This window comes from Theropithecus gelada, chromosome 12 (assembly GCF_003255815.1).
Source record: "Theropithecus gelada isolate Dixy chromosome 12, Tgel_1.0, whole genome shotgun sequence".
In the NCBI taxonomy this organism is placed as follows: domain Eukaryota; kingdom Metazoa; phylum Chordata; class Mammalia; order Primates; family Cercopithecidae; genus Theropithecus; species Theropithecus gelada.
The window spans coordinates 117,571,819-117,595,641 of record NC_037680.1 but is presented as its reverse complement, the minus strand read 5'-3'; the positions used below and the strand labels follow the sequence as shown (position 1 = coordinate 117,595,641).

The 23,823-nt window shown below is 48.3% G+C and overlaps 3 protein-coding genes across 9 annotated transcripts in view; 2 read left to right on the top strand and 1 right to left on the bottom strand.

Moving 5' to 3' along the window:
* PASK (PAS domain containing serine/threonine kinase) overlaps nucleotides 1–4,316 on the top strand; it is a 47,073-nt gene extending 42,757 nt beyond the window's left edge. Inside the window, exons 16-18 of the mRNA XM_025405533.1 lie at nucleotides 1,778–1,911; nucleotides 2,906–3,052; nucleotides 3,691–4,316. Of these exons, the coding sequence (XP_025261318.1) occupies nucleotides 1,778–1,911; nucleotides 2,906–3,052; nucleotides 3,691–3,848 (439 nt within the window). The 3' untranslated portion in view covers nucleotides 3,849–4,316. The remainder of the gene's footprint in view (nucleotides 1–1,777; nucleotides 1,912–2,905; nucleotides 3,053–3,690) is intronic.
* Nucleotides 4,317–7,698: 3,382 nt separating this feature from the next.
* On the top strand, nucleotides 7,699–23,774 carry MTERF4 (mitochondrial transcription termination factor 4). Of its 6 annotated transcripts, none has more exons than XR_003122226.1 (5): nucleotides 7,699–8,185; nucleotides 10,547–11,045; nucleotides 13,327–13,511; nucleotides 20,788–20,852; nucleotides 21,524–23,774. XR_003122226.1 is itself a non-coding variant. In XM_025405544.1 (4 exons), exons 1-4 carry the CDS (start codon nucleotides 8,165–8,167, stop codon nucleotides 14,665–14,667), a joined length of 666 nt encoding a protein of 221 aa, XP_025261329.1. In that variant the 5' UTR covers nucleotides 7,699–8,164; the 3' UTR covers nucleotides 14,668–15,226. The 6 variants fall into 6 exon arrangements, 4 of the variants coding, with proteins under 4 accessions (XP_025261329.1, XP_025261331.1, XP_025261330.1 ...); XR_003122227.1 differs by lacking the exon at nucleotides 10,547–11,045 and adding an exon at nucleotides 16,338–16,480 and having other exon boundaries at nucleotides 8,106–8,185; XM_025405544.1 differs by lacking the exons at nucleotides 10,547–11,045; nucleotides 20,788–20,852; nucleotides 21,524–23,774 and adding exons at nucleotides 9,223–9,280; nucleotides 14,266–15,226.
* Nucleotides 17,535–23,823, bottom strand: part of SNED1 (sushi, nidogen and EGF like domains 1) — an 87,272-nt gene continuing 80,983 nt past the window's right edge. The window contains exons 30-32 of one of the 2 annotated variants that reach the window (XM_025405532.1): nucleotides 23,441–23,524; nucleotides 22,493–22,530; nucleotides 17,535–18,969 (exon numbers count right to left, since the gene is read on the bottom strand). In XM_025405532.1, the coding sequence (XP_025261317.1) occupies nucleotides 22,494–22,530; nucleotides 23,441–23,524 (121 nt within the window). In that variant the 3' untranslated portion in view covers nucleotides 17,535–18,969; nucleotide 22,493. Of the gene's footprint in view, nucleotides 18,970–22,492; nucleotides 22,531–23,313; nucleotides 23,525–23,823 lie in introns of those variants that run through there. The other variant, XM_025405531.1, reaches the window with a different exon arrangement.

Below are 23,823 nucleotides of genomic sequence, written 5' to 3'. Positions count from 1 at the left end.
ACTATGGCTTAAGTCCCCATCCCCCTTCCTCAGGCCCTGGCAGCCGCCATTCTGCTTTCTTCTCTATGAATCTGACTACTCTAGGGACCGCCTATGTGTGGAATCATACAGCATTTGCCTTTTGGCGACTGGCTTATTTCACTTAGCATAAAGTCCTCAAGGTCGATCCATGTTGTGGCCTGTGCCAGCATCTTCCTTTTCGAGGCTGAATTTGATTGCGTTTTCTGGATGTGCTGTACTTACTCATTCATCTGTCAGTGGACATTTGGGTTGCTTCTACCTTTGCTTGCATCTTTATGTTGTTCGTGATGCTGCTACAAACGAGTTTGCAAACATCCCCTGCCTCTTGTTTCTATAAATACAGTTCTATTGGGATGGAGCTGTGCTCATTTGCTTATGTGTTGTCTGTAGCTGCCTTTGTCCTACATGACAGAGTTGAGTTGCAACGGGGACCATGTGGCCCAAAACCTGAAATATTTACTATTTGACCCTTTACAGGAAAAGTTTGCCGACCTCTGTTCTAGTCTATTGGATATTTCTCTTCGTCTTCTAAAAGTCTCGAAATCTAAAAAACAGAAACAACACAAAAACAAAAACTGCCGAATCTGATTTTCTTGCTCTAGCCCCTACAGCTCTCATCCATCCCCTCAGTTTCCCTGTGGTCTGTGCTAGTGACCCCACCACCCCCCTGACTCAACCTGGTGGCCTGACTCTTACCCACGCTGCTGCTCTGGCCTCTGTGATCTGCAGTCTTGAGCCCTCCCCTCCCCACCCAGCCCCTCATCGCTGAGTCCAGCCCAGGGCTCTGTCTGTGCCACTCTTCACTGCTATGGTTTCTCTTGGCTCCCTTGTCTAATTCCAGTTCTGGGAAGAGGCTGCTGCTTCCCAGACCTCTTCTGGGGACAGACCCCCAGCTGCGGACCCAGAGGTGCATGGCCTTGGCCAGCGCAGGGGCAGGGCCGTGGGTGCAGGTGACCTGGCTCCGGAGTGTGCTTGGCAGTACCTTCACCTCACCAAGCCTTGCTCTTCTTCTGTGTAAAATGAAGGTAATATTTATCTTGCTAGGTTGTTGTGAGGATTTGGGTTAAGCCATGTAAAATGCTGGTACAGCGTTGGCATCTCTAGGTACCCAATAAATGGTGGCGTGGATGAGGATGTTTACGGCGATAGGAAATAACAATAGTCCTTTGGGTGTCTTCTCCCTGAAGCTTGCTCCTCCAGTTGGCCCATTGTGTGAACACCCGCCTTCACCACGTCCTTCTTGTTTGCTTTCATCCTTTCGTACTTCTGCCTGTTCAGTCTCGTCCTGCAGCACCTTCACATTGTCGCCACAGTGATCTTCCTAAAGGGCATGTGTGTCAGTGGTCACACCAAGCTGAACATGCCCGATCACGTCTGAAGGGCACGTGACCCTGTTCTGAAGTGGCCTGCGGCTCCTGTGGCCCTCAGCAAAGCCAATGGATGTGTACTCTGCTTCCTCCAGGAAGCCCTCCCCCACCTCTGGTGGACACGTCCTATGGTTGGTGTCCACAAGGAAGTTCCTGATTAGCCTCGGAGCTGCCCGAGGGCCTCTCCACTCCTGGCACATGGCCTGGTGGCTGGCCTGGGGCAGAAGTGCATGGAAATGGAGGGCGTGTTGGAGGGGTGGAGTGACCCTCCTGGGAAACTGCTGCCTGGCCTGTGCGCCAGTCGGGAAGGGCCGTGGTGCTTCCCACGGGCGGGCTTGGCAAGCCCGTGCTGAGCGCTGTGGCATCCTGATGCCTCCTCCTCCTCACAGCTACAGAGGGCCGGAGCTGGAGATGTGGTCTCTGGGAGTCACTCTGTACACGCTGGTCTTTGAGGAGAACCCCTTCTGTGAGCTGGAGGAGACCGTGGAGGCCGCCATACACCCGCCATACCTGGTGTCCAAAGGTGAGCAGGAGCCGCAAGTGGTAGACAGACGACGCTGTCCTTAGAGACCAGCCACTTTTTTTCCCATTTCCTCATTCCTCAGTGTATCTCTCTCCATATCAATAGTCTCATTTGTTTCTTTTCTATTCACCAAATAATTTGCATATGACTTTAAAACATTTTGATAATTTAGGTTTTTTGTTTTGTTTTTTTTTGTTTTTTTTTTTTGAGACAGAGTCTCCCTCTCTGTCGCCTAGGCTGGAGTGCAGTGGTGCGATTTTGGCTCACTGCAAGCTCTACCTCCCGGGTTCATGCCATTCTCCTGCTTCAGCCTCCCGAGTAGCTGGGACTACAGGCGCCCGCCACCATGCCCGGCTAATTTTTTGTATTTTTAGTAGAGACGGGGTTTCACTGTGTTAGCCAGGATGGTCTCCATCTCCTGACCTCGTGATCCACTCTCCTCAGCCTCCCACAATGCTGGGATTACAGGCGTGAGCCGCTGCGCCTGGCCGATAATTTAGTTTTTTTTAATGTTCCCCTTTGGATCTTAGAGGCCCTCTTATGAGAAACACACTTGCAGTCAGGACAGTGAGGCTCCAAGTGGCCCTGTTGAGTTGGTGCCTACATGGTTAAAGGAACTGGGGCCTGAATCCAGCCAGATGCAAGGCTGGGGGCTCCTCTCAGCTTGTGCCGGTGTCCCCTCACCTGTCATGTTAACCCCGTGTTATTCACAGCTCTGCATAGCTAGAGCCCCTGAGAACAGACCAGTTAGGAACCTCTGGACTGCCTGATTTTGGTTGAGTGAGAGCATCTTGAACTCCAAGCTTTCATGTCAGAGGCAATGAGTGTTTCCTGCAGCTTCTCTCCAAGCACAGCTGGACCCTGCACTAGAGGTCCCTGGGCCGCCTCCTGCCCAGTCAGAGGCTCTGCGGCGAGTGGTGGGCACCCAGGAATCTGAGATGTTCTCCACTTCATCCCAATCTGGATCTACCATCTGTGTTCTTTGTGTCCCCAGAACTCATGAGCCTTGTGTCTGGGCTGCTGCAGCCAGTCCCTGAGAAGCGCGTCACCTTGGAGAAGCTGGTGACAGACCCGTGGGTAACACAGCCTGTGAATCTTGCTGACTACACATGGGAAGAGGTGTGTCAAGTAAACAAGCCAGGTGAGGCTTCTCAGCATCCCTCCGCCCCGTGTGACTTTGCTTGGAATAACGAGGTCCCCAGGCTGCCTTCCTAGGTCAAAAGGAGGAAAAGGAGGCTCTCTCCCCCATGCTGCCTTGGACACAAATGTCAGGGCCTAAAGCTGACCTGTCACCTGTGAGAGGGGGTTTGATTGTGTCCAGAGGCGTCTGGACACCACTGGGTTTCAGGGTGTGGCTTTGGGCCTTGGAGGGTGGGCAAGTGCCATGGGAGCTCCTGGCAGAAGGGGTCAGAACCCTCAAAGATGGTTTGAGAAATGCAGCTGGTGATGGTCTGATTGGGCCGAAGGGGAGGATGAGGCCACTGATGCTGAGTGTGATTCTCTAGCAGCCTGGGGGGCCCAGGGCTCTTCAGACAAGGCTCTGGCCACAGAGCCACAGAGCCAAAACTGTTGCTCAGAGCATTTGGACCAAGCTGCTGTTGACGGCCCTGGGCTTAGATCCCTACCTTGGCAGGATCTGTACTTCCGGGACATTGCCAGTGGGATTTCTGAGGGCCCCGCCTGTAGGCTTTTGTTCTAGGACTTCTTGCGATGAGAAGCAAAGTATTTTAGAACCTTAAGATGTTAGTACGTGATACAGTTACCTTCTTCTTTCTTCAGAAAGTGGAGTTCTGTCCGCTGTGAGTCTGGAGATGGGGAACAGGAGCCTGAGTGAAGTGGCCCAGGCTCAGGAGCTTTGTGGGAGCCCCGTTCCAGGCGAGGCTCCTAACGGCCAAGGCTGTTTCCATCCTGGGGATCCCCGTGTGCTGACCAGCTAAGCACCAGCTTCTTGCTGCTTTTCTCCACTTGGTTTGGAAAATCATACAGTTTTCAGCTCCATCTGTTTGGAGAAAATACATTCTCAAGCATCCCCAGTTCACCTACTAAAAACTCATGTCCAGGTTTGATAAACGCCAGAAGACAGTGATGCTGTATTATTTTAGGCTTATTACATAGATTTGGAAATAACTTTTTCCATGACCTAGAAAAAAACATTCCAGTGTTCACCTGTTTTATATTATTAAAGGACTTTTAATTTGTGAGCCTCTGAAGGCATGAGTTTTCTCTTTCTACTTTTGTAGATGTGTTTGTTTTGTTTCCTCTGACTTGGCACATGCTAATCTGAGCGATGGATGTGACGGATATGTGAAATTTGTAGAACTGGTTAGTCAAACAGCCAGACTATTTCATTAATGTATTTCCTCAAACGCTTTTCAGATTAAAGCACCTTTGTTAGTAAACAGTTATCCTGACTTTGATGTGGTGAACTGTTCCCGTGTGCTAAATGTGAGAAATGCTTGATTTCCTCATTTTTCCATTTGTGCACCCCACTTGCCACAGCTGGAGAGAAGTCTAGCCTTGGCCATTCTGGGGTTCCTTTTACAAGCAGGCCCTGCCAGGGGTGGGTCTAGGGCTCTGAAGCTTACTCCCATCTGGTTAGACTGGGGAGGGTGGTGGTCTCAGGGACCTCCCTTCTGTCTGGGCTCTGTAGCAAGACTCTGCTGTCAACATGTGACTGGCTCACTGCCAGCAGTCCCCAAACATCCCGTGGCTAGCCAGCTCCCACCTCCGTCCATGTGAGGGGTTTCCTGGCCCAGCCCCCACCTCTGGTCTATGTGAGGGGCTCCAGCCCTGTCTATTCCTCAGGGCTGCTCAGGTCCCAGGGTGTTTCTCAGATACTCAACTGGCTGCTTCCCTCTCTTAGGCTCCAGTCCATCCCCCCTCAGACAGACTTGGCTAAGTCAAATACTTACAATTGTTTTATTTCACGTCTGTGTTAGAGAGGAGGGCATAGCTAGAGGTGAGAGCAGAACCTTTCATTTTTTGTTCCCTGCTGAGACAGTAGGAAAAAACCCAAAACCTAAACCCCCACCCTTTTCCCACATGTCATCACTTGCAGGCTGTTTTTCCACATTGTGAGACTCCTTCCCAGAACCCGCTGGAAGCTGCCTGGGGGCCAGGCTGCCCCTAGCGTGGTTCTGAGCTATTTCTAGTGGTTATTTAGGAGGCACTCAACTGTTTTAAGATGATCAGAGCAAATTTTAGTCCCATCTAGTAGGATACGGGATATTGCCATCCCTTTCTTCAGAAAGTGCTGCCTGAGCCTCGCTGCCACCACAAGTGACTGAAGGAGTTGGTAGGGAGTTGTGGGAGGAGGATCCTTCTCTATCAGGGACATTAAAGGTACCAGGGTTTTAGAGGTGTGTAGTAAAGTCAGTGATGTTTACTCTTGAGAATTCAAATGAGTTTTCTGATGTTTTAAGAACTCTACTTTGTAGTGTTTGTGATGCTTATAACACAGAGGATGTTATAGAATGGTGTGTATTTATTTATTTAGAGACAGTCTCACACTGTCACCCGGGCTGGAGTGCAATGGTGTGATCTCGGCCCACTGCAACCTCTGCCTACCAGGTTCAAGCAATTCTCCTGCCTCAGCCTCCCAAGTAGCTGGATTACAGGTGCCCACCACCATGCCTGGCTAATTTTTTGTATTTTTAGTACAGATGAGGTTTCACTATGTTGGCCAGGCTGGTCTCAAACTCCTGACCTCATGATCCGCCCACGACGGCCTCCCAAAGTGTTGGGATTACAGGCGTGAGCCACCGCGCTTGGCCAGAATGGTGTTTTCAGAGAGGTGTTTAATGGGTTGAGAATGCGAAGTCCCAGCTTTCCAAGAACTGTTATTTCTTTATAAGAAACAATAATTAAAGCTCATCTGACTTGATGGCAGTGGAAGGTCTGGTATTTTGCAAATGTTCTTTGCAGAAAGAACCCAGAGAGGAAAGTTCTGAGGCTGAGGCTGACAATTTTTCCACTCCATTTTTTTTCTTAAGGAGTCTCACTCTGTCGCCCAGGCTGGAGTGCAATGGTGCAATCTCGGCTCACTGCAACCTCCATCCCCTGGGTTCAAGCAATTCTCCTGCCTCAGCCTCCCAAGTATCTGGGATTACAAGTGTGCATTACCACGTTACCCAGCTAATTTTTGTATTTTTAGCAGAGATAGGATTTCACTATGTTGGCCAGGCTGGTCTCGAACTCCTGACCTCAGGTCATCCACCCATCTCAGCCTGTTAAAGCGCTAGGATTGCAAGCATGAGCCACTGTGCCCAGCCCACTGCATATTTTTAAAGTATGGTTCAAAAGAGCAAAGTTTTCACACAAGACTGAAGGTGATGTCAATTTTTTTTTTTTTTTTTTTTTTGAGACATACTTTTCGCTCTTGTTGCCCAGGCTGCAGTACAATGGCACAACTTTGGCTCACTGCAACCTCCACCTCCCAGGTTCAAGCGATTCTCCTGCCTCAGCCTCCTGAGTGAGCTGGGACTATAGGTGCCCGCCACCATGCCTGGCTAATTTTTGTATTTTTAGTAGAGAACGGGGTTTCACCATGTTGACCAAGCTGGTCTTAAAACCCCTGACCTTGGGTGATCTGCCCACCTCAGCCTCCCAGTGTTGGGATTACAGGCATGAGCTACCGCACCTGGCCTCATGTCAATTTTTCATAGTAATCCCTGTGTCCCAGCTGTCATTTTATTTGTAGAGCTAGATAACCTGTTCAGGTTCCTTGATTCTTTCCAGGGAGTTGGTGTGGCTCATGGGATTTTCTTACGCTTTTGGTGTAGCAGTAACACAATTTATTGTGAGATGTTGATAGCTAAGTATTTTGAGAAGAAAATTACAGTGTAACAAACAACAAAAGCAACCAATTTTTTTTTTTTTTTTTGAGACAAGGTCTTGCTCTGTTACACAGGCTGGAGTGCAGTGGTGCAATCACGGCTCACTGCAGCCTCAACCTCGTGGACTCAAGTGATCCTCCCACCTCAGGCTCCTGAGTAGCTGGGACTAAGGTGCAGGCCACTGCTCCCGGCTAGTTTTTGTTTTTTGTAGAGACAGGGTTTTCCTGTGTTGCTCAGGTTGGTCTTGAACTCTTGAGCCCAGGCGATCCTCCTACCTCAGCCTCTCAGAGTGCTGGGATTACAGGCGTGGGACACTGCACCCTGCCAAAGCAACCAATTCTTTAGTTCTACACAGATTGGAACCTTACTTTTCTTTGATATAATCCTTTTGTCAAAAGATAGTTTTACAGAAACAGTTTAGCACCCAACTCCGTGCCTGGCGCAGAGCAGATATGTAAATGTGTACCCATGCAAGAATCAAATCCTTTATGTCAGTCCAGAATGAAGTGGATAAAACAAGAAAGGCTTATAAATTAAGGCTTTGGTGGCAGGATTTAGGCAGCTGAGAAAGCACACCTTTTTATTCTTCACAAACATCACCTTTTGAAAGATGCCTACGCTCTTATCCTCAAACATGTCGAGAGAGGAAATTTAAGAATGAATACACATTCGGCTGTAACTTTACTGTATTTCATCCTAACAGGGAACCAGACCTCTAAGTTGGGAAGGCTCTTGCTTATAAAGGGAAATGTGCCGTAATTCCTGTCATTTTACTTGGGTCTTTTAAAAACGGCAAATTCTCATCTTCCACTGGCTGAGAGTAAAAAAGAAATAAAAGCGGTAAAGACTTCTTTTTGTGCGTAGGTGGCCCCGCTGTTCACGGTGAATACAGATTTTTACACAATGAAATCTTAAATATCTCTATCTGGAACGGAATCCGTTTTTCCTGCCTCGGGAAGGATTTCTGCGCTCTCGGGTGAAGTTCCTGAAGCAAGGAACCAGTTCCCCTCTCCCTGTATCTACCTGTCCCCTTGAGAGGAATTCTCAGGTCACCTGAAACACGAGTATGGGCCAGGACGACCCATTCGTTCACCCAGCCCAGAGCTCTGCGAGGCGGGACACGGGCAGTGCAACGGGAACGACCGGACGCCGACGCCCCCGAGGACTGAGGCTGCGGCAGAGGCGGCGGGGCGGTGACGGGCGCGACTCCCGCCTCCCAGCTTTGCGGAGGGGCGGCCCCGGGACACCCGAGCCCCGCGGGGTCGTGAGGGCTCAGCACAGCTACGGGCCGGAACCATGATCCACCAGCACCGCGCTGGCGCTGGGAACTGCGGTGGTGACGGACCGGGGGCCGGAAGTGAAGGACCGGGGAGGACGGCTGCTTCCGGCGCCGTAGCTGTCGCCATCTCATCCGCGCCATGGCTGCGTTCGGCCGTCAGGTGAGGTCGCGCTGGGCGCGGGGGCTTCTCCAGGTGGCAGACGGGCGGGCAGCGACGCAGAGGAACCGCGGCCGCCGGGTGTTTCACGGCCAGGTCGTGGAGCCCTTCTGGAGGTCCGTGCACGGTGACCTGGTTTTGGCATCCTGGACCCGTGGCTCTGCTCAATTTTTGTGGGGTATAGAGTTGACTTTTTTTTTTTTTTCCTGAGACAGAGTCTCGCTCCGTCGCCAGGCTTGAGTGCAGTGGCGCGATCTCGGCTCACCGCAGCCTCCGCTTCCTGGGTTCAAGCAATTCTGCTTCAGCCGAGTAGCTGGGATTACCAGCGCCCGCCGCCATGCCCGGCTAATTTTTGTATTTTTAGTAGAGACGGCGTTTCACCGTGTTGGCCAGGCTGGTCTCTAACGCCTGGCCTCAGGTGATCCACCCGCCTCGAACTCCCAAAGTGCTGGGATTGCAGGCGTGAGCCGCCGCGCCCGGCCTGAGTTGACTCTTGAACAAGAGTTTGAACTTCACAAAGGGTAACATGTATTTACTATTCATTAAAAGGAAGCGGAATCCGTATAAAGGTCTTTAGGCTCGAGCCCAGTTTCCCAGGCTGCGCCCTCTGAGCCCAGCGACTGCCCGGTATTACTGGCGGAGGGAGCATCTGGACAGGGGAGGCTGGAGAGCAGCCAGAGCTTGGGCTTGGCAGGCTGGCCCCGGGGCGACAGTCGATGACGCTGGAGAAGGGGTTGGGACCGATGTGAAGGGTTTAGAGCAGGGGTTCTCCAACCCTCGGTACCGGTCCCTGGCTGTTAGGAACCAGGCTGCACAGCAGGAGGTGAGCGGCAGTGAGCCAGCCAAACTTCGTCTGCATTTACAGCCGCTCCCCTCGCTGGCATTGCAGCCTGAGCTCCGCCTCCCGTCAGACCAGCCGCCTTAGACTCTCACTGGAGCGCGAACCCTATCGTGAACTGCGCCTTTGAGGGATCTAGGTTGCGAGCTCCTTATGAGAATCTAATGCCTGATGATCTGTCACTGTTTCCCATCACCCCCAGATGGGACCTTCTGGTTGTAGGAAAACAAGTTCAGGGCTCCCAGTGATTCTACATTATGGTGAGTTGTATAATTATTTCATCTTCTATTACAACGTGAAAATAATAGAAATAAAGTGTACAACAACTGTAATGTGCTTGAATCATCCTGAAACCCCTCAGCAGTCTGTGGAAAAACTGTCTTCCTTGAAGGCAGTCCCTGGTGCCAGAAAGGTTGAAGACTGCTGGCTTAGAGTGCCTGGATGATTTGTGCATAGTTTGTTAAGCACCATCCTGAACAGCTGAAGACTTTTGAGTCAACTGGAATTGTGTATGCAAGTTGACTAACTACTGTGACCCTTGAACAACACAGGAGTTAGGGGCACCAGACCGCCCCGACACCAGTTGAAAAATCAGTGTATAATGTTTGACTTCTCTAAAACTCAACTACTAATAGCCTACTCATGACTGGAAGTCTTACCGACAACATAAACAGTCCGTTAACACATATCGTGTATATCTACTGCACTCTGTGTTCTTAACATAAGCTAGAGAAAAGAAAACATTATTAAGAAAATCGTAAGGGCAAAACCCCGTCTCTACAAAAAATACAAAAATTAGCAGGGTGTAGTGTGCGCCTGTAGTCCCAGCTACTCAGAAGGCTGAGGTGGGAGGATCACCTCAGCCTGGGGAGGTCAAGGCTGCAGTGAGCCATGATTGAATTGCACCACTACACTCCAGCCTAGGCAACAGAGTGAGACCCCATCTCAAAAAACAAACAAAAATCCTAAGAGAAAATGTATTTACTATTCATTAAGAGGAAGTAGATCCTCATAAGGTCTTTAGGCTGAAGTGGAGGTAGAGGAGCGGTTGGTCTTGGTGTCTCAAGGGTGGCAGAGGTGGAAGAAAATCCACATATAAGTGGATCCGAGCAGTTCAAACCCTTGTTGTTCAAGGGCCAACTCTATCCCACAAGATTCTTCTCGTGGAATGAATTTAAGAACATGAATCGGGAAAGTAGTCTGAGGTCCAGTCTTTTCTGGCACACATGACCAGGTGACCTGGTTTTTCCCTCTTCCTCCATGTCTTTGCTTCCGTCCTTAAAGCTACAAAAGCTAACAATATTGTACCTGCTTGACTCCCATCTCTGTGACCTTGAAGTACCCTGTTCTCTCTATGTGAGCTTCCTTCTCTGTAGCTTAAGTTCAGATATGATTTTGCAGATTGCTTTAAAAACTGTATGTTTGTGTGGTACCAAGGCAGTAAGTACTCTGGCTCAAAAGTCTTGTGGTGTCCATTACACTGGGATAGTGAGGAATTAATTGTCTTTTGGTCCTGTGTCTTACAGGTCCTTGATTGGCACCGCCTGATCCCCCTCACCTGGGCCTGGATGGCTAGGCAGACTCCTCATCTTGGAGAACAGAGAAGGATGACAGCTTCCTTGTTGCGCAAACTGACTACAGCCTCCAATGGAGGGGTCACTGAGGAGTTATCTTGTGTTAGATCCAATAACTATGTGCAGGAACCAGAGTGCAGGAGGAATCGTGTTCAGTGCCTCCTCGAGAAGCAGAGGACTCCTGTGGAACAAGGGTCCTTGGAGCTAGAGAGGGTCATCAGTTCCCTCCTGGACATGGGTTTCAGCAATGCCCATATTAATGAATTGCTCAGTATACAACCAGGTGCCAGTCCTCAACAGTTGCTGGACATCATTTCAGAATTTATTCTCTTGGGTCTGAATCCAGAGCCTGTGTATGTGGTCTTGAAGAAAAGTCCCCAGTTATTGAAACTGCCTATTATGCAAATGAGGAAGCGCTCCAGTTACCTGCGAAAGCTTGGGCTTGGAGAAGGTACAAGAAGATGCAGATTTTGGCTGGGTGCGGTGGCTCATGCCTGTAATCCCAGCTCTTTGGGAGGCCGAGGCAGGCAGATCACTTGAGGTCAGGGGTTCAAGATCAGCTTGGCCAACATAGCGAAACCCTGACTCAACTAAAAATACAAAAATTAACTGGGCATGGTGGCACGTGCCTGTAATTCCGGCTACTTGGGAGGCTGAGGCATGAGAATCGCTTGAATCCAGGAGGCAGAGGTTGCAGTGAGCTGAGATGGCACCACTGCACTCCAGCCTAGGTGACAGCAAGACTCTCTGTCTCAAAAAAAAAAAAAAAAATGTTATATAATGTGAGAGGAGCCAGAGTTGGGGAAAGAACAGCCTAAGGTGAGATGGATTAGGGAAGCTTTCTGAGTATGTCAGTGTTCCTGGAGAGGAATGTATAATTCGGCTTGGAGGTGAGGAGTAGGAATGGCCTTCTGTGCAGAATACATTTCGAGAGGGAAGGAGGAGTAGGGCCGGGCGCGGTGGCTCAAGCCTGTAATCCCAGCACTTTGGGAGGCCGAGATGGGCGGATCACGAGGTCAGGAGATTGAGACCATCCTGGCGAACACAGTGAAACCCCGTCTCTACTAAGAAATACAAAAAATAGCCGGGCGAGATGGCGGGCGCCTGTAGTCCCAGCTACTCGGGAGGCTGAGGCCGGAGAATGGCATGAACCCGGGAGGCGGAGCTTGCAGTGAGCTGAGATCCGGCCACTGCACTCCAGCCTGGGCTACAGAGCGAGACTCCGTCTCAAAAAAAAAAAAAAAAAAAAAGAGGGAAGGAGGAGTTAAGACTAGAAGGAAAAATTGAGTGCCAGAGCAGAGACTCTTGTCTGCCTTGTTCACTGTGGGGTCTTTAGCACCTACTGCTGTGGTGGGCACATGGTATGTGTTCGGTGGGTTGATGCTGATATGTGATGTTGATAAATATATGTACATATAACATTTGATGTTTAAATCAACATGAAATGGTCTTAGTGCTCTGTCTCTGTGATGTGATGTCAAACCAACATCTCTTGTAAAGACAGATTCCAGCCGAGTGTTTAGATTTACTGTAGAACATGAGAGATCTTGCCAGGTTCCTGGGAAACTGGTGGAGTAACCTTCCCTTCCACTTACCCTCCACTCCTGCCTCTAACAATATTCACATCTCAAGGATGCTCAGAGTTCCTTGAATCTCTTTAAGGGCCTTCTGGAGGAGTTGGGGGTCTCCAAGGACCCTTACCCACTTTGACCAGAGGAGTTACACTATTACTTCTTTGCATGATTGACTCTTCCTGGTAAGATTTTTTTTTGAGGCAGGGGTGGAAGGTTTAGGACCCACCATTTCACAGCATCTCTACAGGCCTCTTTCTCTAGAAGATAAGAAAAAGGTAGCCTTGTATATTTTTCTTAACAGATTCTCTCTTACAGTGTAATCTAAAAGTCTAAACTTAATACATTATGTGCAGTGGTTATTAATTAGCAAACTCAGTACAGCCTTAAGAGATGAAGATAAACCTAAACTCCTGAAATTCCTCACACATTGAGATAATCACTAACTCAAATGTTAGGAAAATTTTAATTAACAGTTTAAGTAGTTGACTTTAAGTTTCCAATTACTGAATTTTGCTCAGCTATCCCTAGGAAGGCCTGGAATAGTCCGTTTACACCGTTAGTGCAGTTTTAATAGGGCCTCTTTCACTCAAGGCGCCCTGGCTGGGAGAAGATATATGGTGACCCTGGTAACCAGGACGTCAGCGTTGGTGGTGTGTGTCCTCATGATTACTATTGTTGTTATTACTGTTAGGATGATGATGAAACTCCTTTTCATTGAGTTCAGCTTGAGAATGTTAGTTGTGAATGCTTCGATGACTATTGTATTATAGAAGGAAACATCAACCCAAACCCCAAATACGGTTCCTCCCATGTTACTCTCTGATCTTTCCAGTAAATGCCTGGGAAATTATTTTCCAAGTGAGGAGGGCAAGAGGAGACCCAAAATACAAAGTTGGCACCTTTCAGGTGGGAGACCAGAATAAAGCAGGAACACAGGGAGGCAAGGCTGGTGAGTCTGAGGAGTGTCAGGAAGTCGGTGGGGAGATGGATCATTTCCATGGTGCTTCTGGGAAGTTAGATCTGAAATTGCCACTTGCTCTGTGGAAGGAGAGGATCCTTGTTTGTTTTTAAATGTGGACTTAAATTGGGTGCAGCTAGCTCCTTGGGTTTCTGGAGTATCCTGAAATTATGTGCTTGCCTTTTTTGAATGTTCTGCAGGGAAATTAAAGAGGGTGCTTTACTGTTGCCCTGAAATTTTCACCATGCGTCAGCAGGACATTAATGACACTGTCAGGCTTCTCAAGGAGAAGTGCCTTTTCACGGTACAGCAAGTCACCAAGATTTTGCACAGTTGCCCCTCTGTTCTTCGAGAGGACCTGGGTCAACTGGAATACAAGTTTCAGGTGAGAATGACTGATACCTTTAGCGTGGTTTCATGTGAGAATGACTGATAGCATGATTACTGTAGTAACAGCAAGTTTTTCAGGTTTTTCAAATGTAGTAAGGCTCAGTTATATGGATAAGAAGCCTCAGACACCTCATTTGAGTGGAGGAAGTGAAAGACTAGATTCTCTGCGTACATTAGCCAAAGAAAATGTGGTTCTGGTTCTTTAATTTATTACAGATCAAACCTATTCTTCAACTTTTCTGCCATTAATAATGAATGATCCAGTCCTATTCTGAGAGTCTAAGTGGGGACTCTGAAATAGCTAATTTTAAAACAGCTGAAACCGTCCTGTCCTCAGAATTGGTTTTGCATGTTGATTTTGAAAATGTAATTTTAACAGTTGTCCAACTTTTTAGTAACAATTATGACAACTTAGGTGGAATTTCTAGATGTTTTCTGAATGTTTTGCCTGTTCTTTCCATATTCATTCTTTTCCTTCCCCGTTTAAAGAAAAATACCACCTCTCCCTCCTGCCCCTTCTCCCTCCTGCCCCTTTATTTCCTGCTCCGTGTTTCTCAGGATGAATTCGAAAGTGTTTCGAAACTGCCCTCTGTCACACAAATGTCAGTCTCCTAGAGTGGGTATTCTGCTGTCACCAGTGAGGCAATTATTTTTGAATCCTTTTGTCCAGCGGAAGTGTATGTGGTTTACAGAGTGACAGGTCTCAGGACTCTGTATCTGGGACTCCTGGGTGTGTTTGTGTCTTCCAGTACGCGTACTTCAGGATGGGCGTGAAGCATCCAGACATTGTGAAGAGTGAGTACTTGCAGTATTCACTAACCAAGATTAAGCAGAGACACATTTACCTGGAGCGACTGGGACGGTACCAAACCCCTGACAAGAAGGGGCAGACACAGATCCCTAACCCACTGGTCAAGGACATTTTCAGAGTTTCAGAAGCTGAGTTTTTGGCCAGGACAGCCTGTTCTTCTGTTGAGGAGTTTGAGGTTTTTAAGAAGCTCCTGGCTCGGGAGGAGGAGGAGTCTGACAGCAGCACATCTGATGACAAAAGGGCAAGTCTGGATGAAGATGAGGATGAAGATGATGAGGACGACGACGAGGCGGAGGATGATGATGAGGATGAGGACGACGAGGAGGAGGAACAGCTGTGATGGAAGGCCTAGAGCAAGGGCCCAGAGATACCAAGGAAGCTTTTCATTCTCTTAAAGCTTTTGGGTCCTTTACTTGAATCTTCTTAAGTTATTTTTTATTCTAAAACTGGTCTCTTGATGAAAAAAATTATAAGTCACCTGAGAGGCAGACAGATCAAACCAAACCGGAAACAGGAAATGCATGTTTGATCTGTTGTCAGGTGTCTGTGAGGAAGGCCCTGTCCCATCCTGAATAGAATACTTACTTTGAGCTATTCAAATCAAGGGCACTCAATACATCAACATTTGGTTTTATTTTTTTCTCTTTTGAATATGTTGGTGATAATTCTGTGACAGTTGGAAGATGGGGTTCATTCTTCTGGTTCAGGAATCACTTTATATTTCCTTCTAGTGATAAAAATAAAATTACGAGAAGGCAACGTGAGGTTTTAGTACATCATAGCACTTTATTTTATGAAAACATGTAGCAGGTTTTCCACAGAAATACTTGTTTTTAATCCAAAAGTATATTGCTTCGTGATGGCATTCAGTGTACAGCAGAATAAAAGGAAGTTGATTCGTGATGTATTGGTTAATTTTGCAGGCTTCCTAAGGCCAGCAGAACATTGTGGCAGTTTTCTTTATCTTTGTGAAGAACAGGCCCTTCCTGTTTGGGGAGGTTGGCTTTTATGTCAGCTCTTGGCCAGTGGTCACTTCCAGGCCTGGTGTCTCCGGCCCTGTAGACTGTGCTGGCCTGGAGAGTGCTGGGGCAGGTGGAGGCCAGGGAATGGTTCCATACAGTTATCTCCCCTGCCCTGGTTACAGACGGCTTCGAGAACCAGAGAAGAGCACAGGGTATGGAGCAGGTGGGCTGAAGCCAGGGCCACAGGGAGCGCTCCATGACCCCCCAGGTAGGGGTGGGGGGGGGTGTGTCACCTTAGGGAACTCAGTGAGTCCAAAGAACAATTTGAAGTGTTGGGAACAGAGAAGAGGAATTTGATGTAAGCCAGGGATGATCCCTGAGGTAGAGGCCTGTCTCTGATGCCATGAGCTCTAAGAGGGTCCTGGAGGATTGGTACATCCTAGAACATTCCAGTTAGCCCCTCCTTAGGGGAAACTGGCATAGGATTGATGCAGAGAGCATTTTTGATGATAGGACCAAAATTCAAGTCTCCTTGGTAGCATTCTAGGATCGACTAGATTCTAGGATCTGGTAGATTCTAGTGGGTAGAGGCCAGGAATGTTATAAAACATCCTACAGTGCACAGGATGGCCCCACAAGAGAGAATGATCCGGCCCAAAATGTCAGTGCTGAGCCTAAGAAACTCATCTAAGGCCTGGTCCAATCAAGTAATGTGACTGTTCACTCGTGACAACTTCAGATGGTAAATGGACTTAGGATAGTATTATTTTATTTAAAAGAAAAATAAGGAGCTGGTTTTTTTTTTTTTTTAGTAGAGACGAGGTTTCACCGTGTTAACCAGGATGGTCTCGATCTCCTGACCTGCTGATCCGCCCATCTCGGCCTCCCAAAGTGCTGGGATTACAGGCTTGAGCCACCGCGCCCGGCCAGGAGCTGGTTTTTCAGCAGGGTTCCTTTCCCCTATGCACTGGACTACCCTTGGTAGGTGTGAGCTGCATGCTATTGTGGGGATTTGGCACTGAAGTCTAGGTGCTTTTGTTTTCTCCAGCAGCCTTGTCTTAGAGCGTGACTGCAAAGAAAAAGACTTGTTTTGCAAAAGAAAAGCAGCTCGGTGACTCCCTCCACATCGCCACAGCTGAGTCAGAGTTGTTTGCCAGTGGAAGGAGTTCCTGCTAAGGGGAGGTGCAGGAGGTGAGCTGACACCTGAGTGGGGCCCTTGCCTGTTGGGTTCTCCACTGGAGGACAGTGGGCAGAGCAAAGATTCCCTTACTTGTACCTGGTAGCCCACATGCAATGGGGAAAAGGGAGAGTTTGTCTTTATTGCCTTGCTTGGCCATAGGCAAAACTGTTTGGAAATGAGACATTTCACTGTGCCAGTGTTTTCATTTTCTCTTCCATGTGGCATCCCGGTCACTGCCACTCTCCCCAGAACCTAGGCTGCTGTTCTTGTGCCCGATCAGAGGACTAAGTAGAATCCTCTATCTGCACTTGGTTAGATGATCAGTCCATCCCAGTTTCATTAGCAAATGGGTAATTCAGCAACTCATGACTGCTTCTTTCATTTTGATACAGAAATAAATCTTTATGCTCCTGACAGTTTTCTGATTCTGTTATTACTAATGTCCTTGGGTGGACTTTGAGTATTTTCAAGGAAGCCATTTGAGTTTTTAAAAGAAGCCACGTGGGAAACGCTGTGGTGGCCTCTTTGGAATGTTTCAAGAACGAACTGTAATTCCTGAGCACCAGGAAGTCTTTTTACTAGATATTTAATGTGTAAAACATCCCAACAGACGAGTCCTGTGACAGCACAGCACCAAGCTTGGGACTCAGGAGCCAGTTCTCGTTGACACAAAGGCTTCTAAGCTAACACGGGAGCATATTGGCATTTGCTGTGTGGCTGAGGGGTTTGAGGTCCTAGTAGGGAGTAGAAAGTTTCCTAGTAGATTCACCTACTTTTCCAGTGATATCACTCGATCTTAGCATCTGCTAGTAATGCTGTAGCTTACATGGACAAACAATGACGGGTCCCAGGGCTGCAGGAAGTCCGCAGTACGTGTTTCTGAACGTGGTTTTCTCTCAGTTCACCCAGTGACCCTTCACTGAGCTCAAGACCCTTCACCGAGCTCCACCTTCGGCTCTCAAGAGGGTCTGGAGACTGGGGAGCAGTTCGGGGGTGAAGGTGAGACTTCTCGAATTGCCTGTTCCTTCCTTCTGAAAATGACAAATTGCAGAATACACAGACACATGCACATGAAATTTTAATAAAGATAAAAAGCCTAAAATATACTCTAACTCTTCAAAACACATTTTTATAAAAGATGAAAGGAAGGAGGCCCTCTGTGGCTGGAATGCTGGCTCTGCAGTCAGGGCGGTGCGGCAGGGCGCCGGCTTTCCCGCTGGGTCAGCCATCGTGAGGCTCAACATGAGAGGAGGTGCGATCGGCTGCTCTGGTTGAAACATTCGCAGGGGAAGAGAGCCGCTCTGCAGCACGGTGGGAAGCGGGTGTGCTGAGGTGCCGCACTGTCCTGCTTCTGAAGATGGGGATGTCTAAGATCGTGTTTACTACCCGATAGCCTAAAACAGTATTACTCGAGTCATGGACTAATAGGAACCTTAAACATTGTCCAGCCCAGCCCAGGTGTCTGTCTCTGTTGCACTGAGACTTGTAAGGCGTCCTTGCTGCTTCGCGGCAGTGTGCCTTAGCTTTCCAAGTAGGGGTCTGGATAGCTTTTTCCATGAAAATTCAGGGGTCTTTGATGCCCTTGTGACTTGTCATTCAGGGATGGCTTCCACTGTTGAAGGCTGAAGCCTAGGTGATCTCATAGAACAGGGTTCACCAAATATGGCCCATGGGCCCATCTGGCCCCCACCTGTTATTGTAAATAAGTTTTTATTGGAACATTGCCACAGCCGTTCAATTCCACGCCTGTGGCTGTGTCTGCGCTGTAGCCGCAGGGACCTCTGGTCTGCAGAGCTGAAAATACTTACTGTCTGACCCTTTACAGAGAAACGCTGCCAGCCCTGCTGTTGTCTGAGAGTCTGAACTCCACCTTCGTGTTACCATTTCCTCTTCTGAATTGTCCTAGTCCGTAGGATGGCTTGTCGACCTGCACGAGCATCATAAACTCGCTGAAGGACCAGAGCAGGGGCGGCTGTGTCTGCAACCCAGCTTTCCTCCCAGCATCACCTGGTCTCTGCCCTTCGGCCGCTGCCCCCCATCTCTGTTTTGGAAGTGGTCCATCACGGTTCCTTCTCAATTTATTAGGCCTCGAAGGCAGAATTCTTTCTCTGGCTTTGGAGTGTAAGAACAGGTTTCCGAATACTGCAGAAGCAAGGCTGACAGCCTCACTGATCCCGGGGAATGGCCAGCTGTCATCCCATCCGCAGAGGCACAGACCACACCTTCGGGAACAGCAGCCTGGGTGAGGGCACAGGCTGCTTAATGCATCGCAGGACTCATAGGTGATTGGTCCCAGAGGGGACTCTCAGGGTGGGCTGGTGTGTGCACAGGCCTGGCCATCTGTCTTCTAGAGGCGTGAGGAGAGAGGTCCCAGAGGGGACCGACTCCAGCGAGGACCTTTTCTCTCAGGGTGTCCTTTTTCATCCAGTTTTTAGACCTCATCTTCCTGGGTTTTAGAAACTCGTGAGGTTGGTGGAGTGTAACAAGAACGTCTTAAATCCTTTGAAGAGAAAACAAAGTGAAGCATGAGGAGAATGATAGGCATTCCCACTCCTTTAAATGGGCTGCAACCTGTTTCTCTTAGTGGCCCTCAGGGCCTGTCATCCAGAGGCCCCTGCGTTCTTAGAGCACCAGGATTCTACCATATGGCAGTGCACACGGGGAGGGGCAGCCTCCACTGACTACATCCCCATCTTTAGGAACAGGTGGGCTCAGCATTACAACTTTTAAATGGGAAATCAACAGGCTGTTCCTCTACCCTGCCCTCCTCCTCCCAGTAATGACTCAGTCTTTTCTCCAAGGGCACAGCTGCGTCAAGTTGCTCTGGGTTGAAGTGAATTCTCATGTTGTTCTTGGACAGGTGTCTGGGTGCGTGTGTTTCTGTTTCCTGCTTTTTTGTGTGTTTTCTCCATTATTTCAAGAATAGGTGTTCTATAAGCCAGTATTTGATAATTAATTGGGGGTTTCTGATTTGTTTTTATGGGAGTGGATGTGCTAGGCAAGCTTTTAAAAAGATACATTAATATTTCAGGTGACTTACCACCATATAAATATCTCAAACCCAAATTATGTTTGTGGATTCTTAATTCTAGTACAGTTAGGCACCATATGATGAAGGACTGCACGCATGACAGTGGTCCCATGAGATTACAGTGGAGCTGAGGTCATAGCCATGGTACAAAATTGTTTTTTTTTTTTTTGAGACAGAGGGTCTTGCTCAGTTGCCCAGGCTGTAGTGTAGTGGCACAATCTCAGCCCACTGCAACCTCTGCCTTCTGGGTTCAAGTGATTTTCCTGCCTCAGCCTCTTGAGTAGCTGGGATTACAGGTGCCTACCACCATGCCTAATTTTTGTATTTTTAGTAGAGATGGGGTTTCATCATGTTGGCCAGGCTGGTCTCAAACTCCTGATCTCAAGTGATCCACTGACCTCGGCCTCCCAAAGTGCTAGAAGAATTCTTTGTGTGTTTGTGGTGATGCTGGTGTATACAAACCTATTGCACTGCCCTGTGTATAGAAGTCTAGCACATACAATTATGTACAGTACATAATACTTGATCATAATTTGTGATGTTACTGGTTTATGTATTTACTATACTCTTCATCATGATTTTAGAGTGTACTCCTACCTATAAAAAAAAGTTGGCCGGGCGCGGTGGCTCAAGCCTGTAATCCCAGCACTTTGGGAGGCCAAGGCAGGCAGATCACGAGGTCAGGAGATCGAGACCATCCTGGCTAACACGGTGAAACCCCCGTCTCTACTAAAAATACAAAAAATGAGCTGGGCATGGTGGTGGGCGCCTGTAGTCCCACCTACTCAGGAGGCTGAGCCAGGAGAATGGCGTGAACCTGGAAGATGGAGCTTGCAGTGAGCCGAGATAGCGCCACTGTACTCCAGCCTGGGTGACAGAGCGAGACTCCGTCTCAAAAAAAAAAAAAAAGTTAACTGTAAAATGGCCTCAGGCAGGTCCTTCAGGAGGTATCCAGAAGAAGGAATCATTGTCACAGGAGGTGACAGCTCCATGTGTGTTACTGGGACATGATGTGGAAGTGAAGGAAGGTGACATGGATGATCTTGACCCTGTGTAGGCCTACGCCAATGTGTATGTTTGTGTCTTAGTTTTTAACAAAAGTTAAAAAGTAAAAAACAAAATTTTTAAGAACAGAAAAAGCACTTAGAATAAGGATAGAAAACAGTTTTGAACATCTGTACAGTGTGGTTGTATTTTAAGCTGTTATTACAAAGAGTTAAAAAGTAAAAATTAAAAATGTATAAAGTAAAAAAGTTACAGTACGCTAAGGTTAATTTCTTATTGAAGAACTAATTTATTATTGCACAACTGCCAGTCCTGCACATTCCAATGATGGTAAGTGCCCGGCACAGGTGTACCATTTTTTATCTTTTATACCATATTTTTACTGTAGGTTTTCTGTGTTTAGATACACACACACTTGGCACTGTGTTACAACTGCCTACAGTATTCAGTAACACGCTGTGGTGTGTAACCTGGAAGCACAGGCTCTGCCATACAGCCTAGGTGCGCGGTATGCGGCGCCATCTAGGTTTGTTCTAAGTATGCGCTATGATGTTCACCCAGATGACCTCGCCTCACAAAGCAGTTCTCAGAACGCATCTCCATTGTTAGGTGATGCTCGGCTGTAGTAAATTGCTTACAAGCCTGGAGTGTGTTTAGTGTGTGTGTCTTTGGAGGGTGAGGTGGGAGCAGGAAGTGATTCCTTTGAGTCAACAGGAAGTGAACGCTGCCAGCTGCTCTCTTATGGCAGGAAGTGATTCCTTTGAGTCAACAGGAAGTGAACGCTGCCAGCTGCTCTCTTATGGAGAGCCTTTCCACATCCGAAGAGGCAGATGCATGCCCTCTGTCATGGCCAACTCAGAGCTCAAGTTCCGGCCATCTGTGGAGCTCTGGCCCAGGCCTTCCCCCAGGTGGTGTGGACATTCTTCCTTTGGAGTGTGTGAGCCTTTACCTGAAAAGCTCTTTTGCTTCTGTTCGTTTTTAAAGGTTTCCGAATCACATTTCTCCTTTATTTTTTTAGGCATATAACAAAACATAGACCTGTTTTGAAGTGGCTTGTTACCCAAGGGTGCCTCACTCTCATCTGTACCACAGGAAGAGGAACTGTGAAGGCTCATTTAAGGGGCGTGAGTAGCAAAGCTGTCCTAGGCCAACCAGAAATTGATCTTTCATGCACAGTGACATGTTGATAAGAAACTGTAGTCAGTATGAAACTGATAACAGGTTGTAGATGGTTTTCTGTGGTCTATCCCAGTCTTCTGCAAACCATTGTGAAGAATACCAGTGTTGTTGAAGATGCAGCAGCAGGAGGCAGGGGCAGGATGGGGGTTTGGTTGCCAAAAGAGTTTGGGAAATGCTAGCTTAATCAAAAAAGGTTAGAAAGTTTCTTTCATTTCAGGATTTATGAATGCCTATGAGTCTAGTGTCAGCGATGAGTTTCCTAGTGACAGACAGTCTTTGAGACTTTCTAAATATTAAGTGATCAAGGCCCCTACCCCATTTTTAGTTCTGACAGAATGCCATTCACAAGCTCTGGGAGGCACTGTCTTAGCTCTGTCCTGGAACCCCCGGAATTTCTCAGCAGCCCAGGCCCTCTCACTGCCCGTGGCCCCTCCTCCCAGGTGCCAGGTGGTCTTCCAGCCTCTCCAAGTGCCCACCCTCCTGCCTCTTCCTCCCACTGCAGCTGATCGAGGGGTTTCTTGGCCACGTTTCCCTTGAGAAAGAGTGGGATTTGCCCCTATTCACAGAGAGCCTCATTTCCACCTGAAGATGTATTTGTCAGTGGCCAGAGCAGGTTCATGTCTTTTTCCCCTTGGGAAATTCTGAAACCTTCCTGCCTAGGAGTCTGTAACACAGCAGCACAGGACCGAGCTTCCCTTAGCAGTGCTTAGTAAGTAGGCAGCGGCACTCGGAGAGCCCCAGGGCTGGGCAGTCGCCCCCCACTTCCCAGCAGCTCTGTGGTAGTGCTGCAGGAGCAGCAGGGACGTACCTTAAGATTTCTCCAGTGTCTGACTCTTACTTTGTTTCCTGAAATAGAGAAAAGTTGTTTAATGAAAAAAAGACTGTGTACTTTGAATCCTACAGCTACCTCAGTCCAGGATGCCTGCTGAAATCCTGTCTTTAGCTCACATATATTCCAGGGTGGGGGATACCATTAGTCCAGACACCGCTGTGGAGATTAGCATTTTAGTTTGTGTGCGCCCGCCCGGCTTGAGGCAGTAGTTTGGGAGTGACAAGGCTAGAAACATGGCTGGATGTGAGTCAGAGAGAGAGAGAAGGACGGACATGGGAGAAAGCAAGCAAAAGCTACCCCAGGGAAGAGCCGGGAGACGGGCGCAGGCCGAGCAGCACTGCTGGTGAGCTGCAGGCTGCGGCCTCGCCCTGACACTTGGTAATGGCAAACAAATAGCGTGGCTACTCATTGGTATATGAGGACGATGACAGGTTTCGACTCTGTGGTTTCTAAAGCATATAATATTCTCAGGTACTTCTTTCAGTAAACCCCAAACAGGAGTAATTCTTGTAACTACCTTGAACCCTTTGGGGAAAGAACCTGGGTGTGAGTGAATGAAAAGTAAACAGCGACACCCTATATTGGCCGTTAAATACTCGGGGCTGTCAGTTACACCCTGTGCTTCCCAATTGTAGCACCGTGTTCTGTGTGAATACGCATAACCAGAGTGACTCCCAGCACCCACCGTGTGACCTCCCCCGGCACCCAGCATGCCCGGCTGGGCCCCTCTGTGTACGCTCACATGCACGTATATGGACATACAGTTTCGTAGCAGAACGTGGCTGGCCAGGGGCTGCCTATCCGGGTGAGTAGACCGCCTGGCTCCACCCGCAGGCCTGCAGCATCCCATAGCACCGCCGCCCTTGCCCCATCACCCTGTGGGCTCCATGCAGGACACGGCATGGGCCTGCTCCCCGGAGGCACCTGTTTGGGGTCTTCTTGAGGCTTGTGCTTTCACAGCTCTCTTTGAAGCAGATGTCTTGGTGAACTCTGTAGACTCTTTTATACCTGTTGTCACAAGATAGCTTTGTAAAACCAGACAGTGAAGCAAAATGTTGCCAACTGCTTAACCTAGGCTATGTGAACCCACAGGTAACCCTGAAGGTGTCTGAGGGAAAAGCTGCTATTTTCTGAATGAAACATTACCTCCTATTGATGTATTAAGATGTTTAACATAAATGTCATGTGATTTGTAACACATTTATTGAGGTACAATAATATACATAAAATAAACCCATTTTACTGTGCATTCTGATGAGCGCTGACAAAGTATATGGTACTAAAAATAAACTGTGACATTTCAAAGA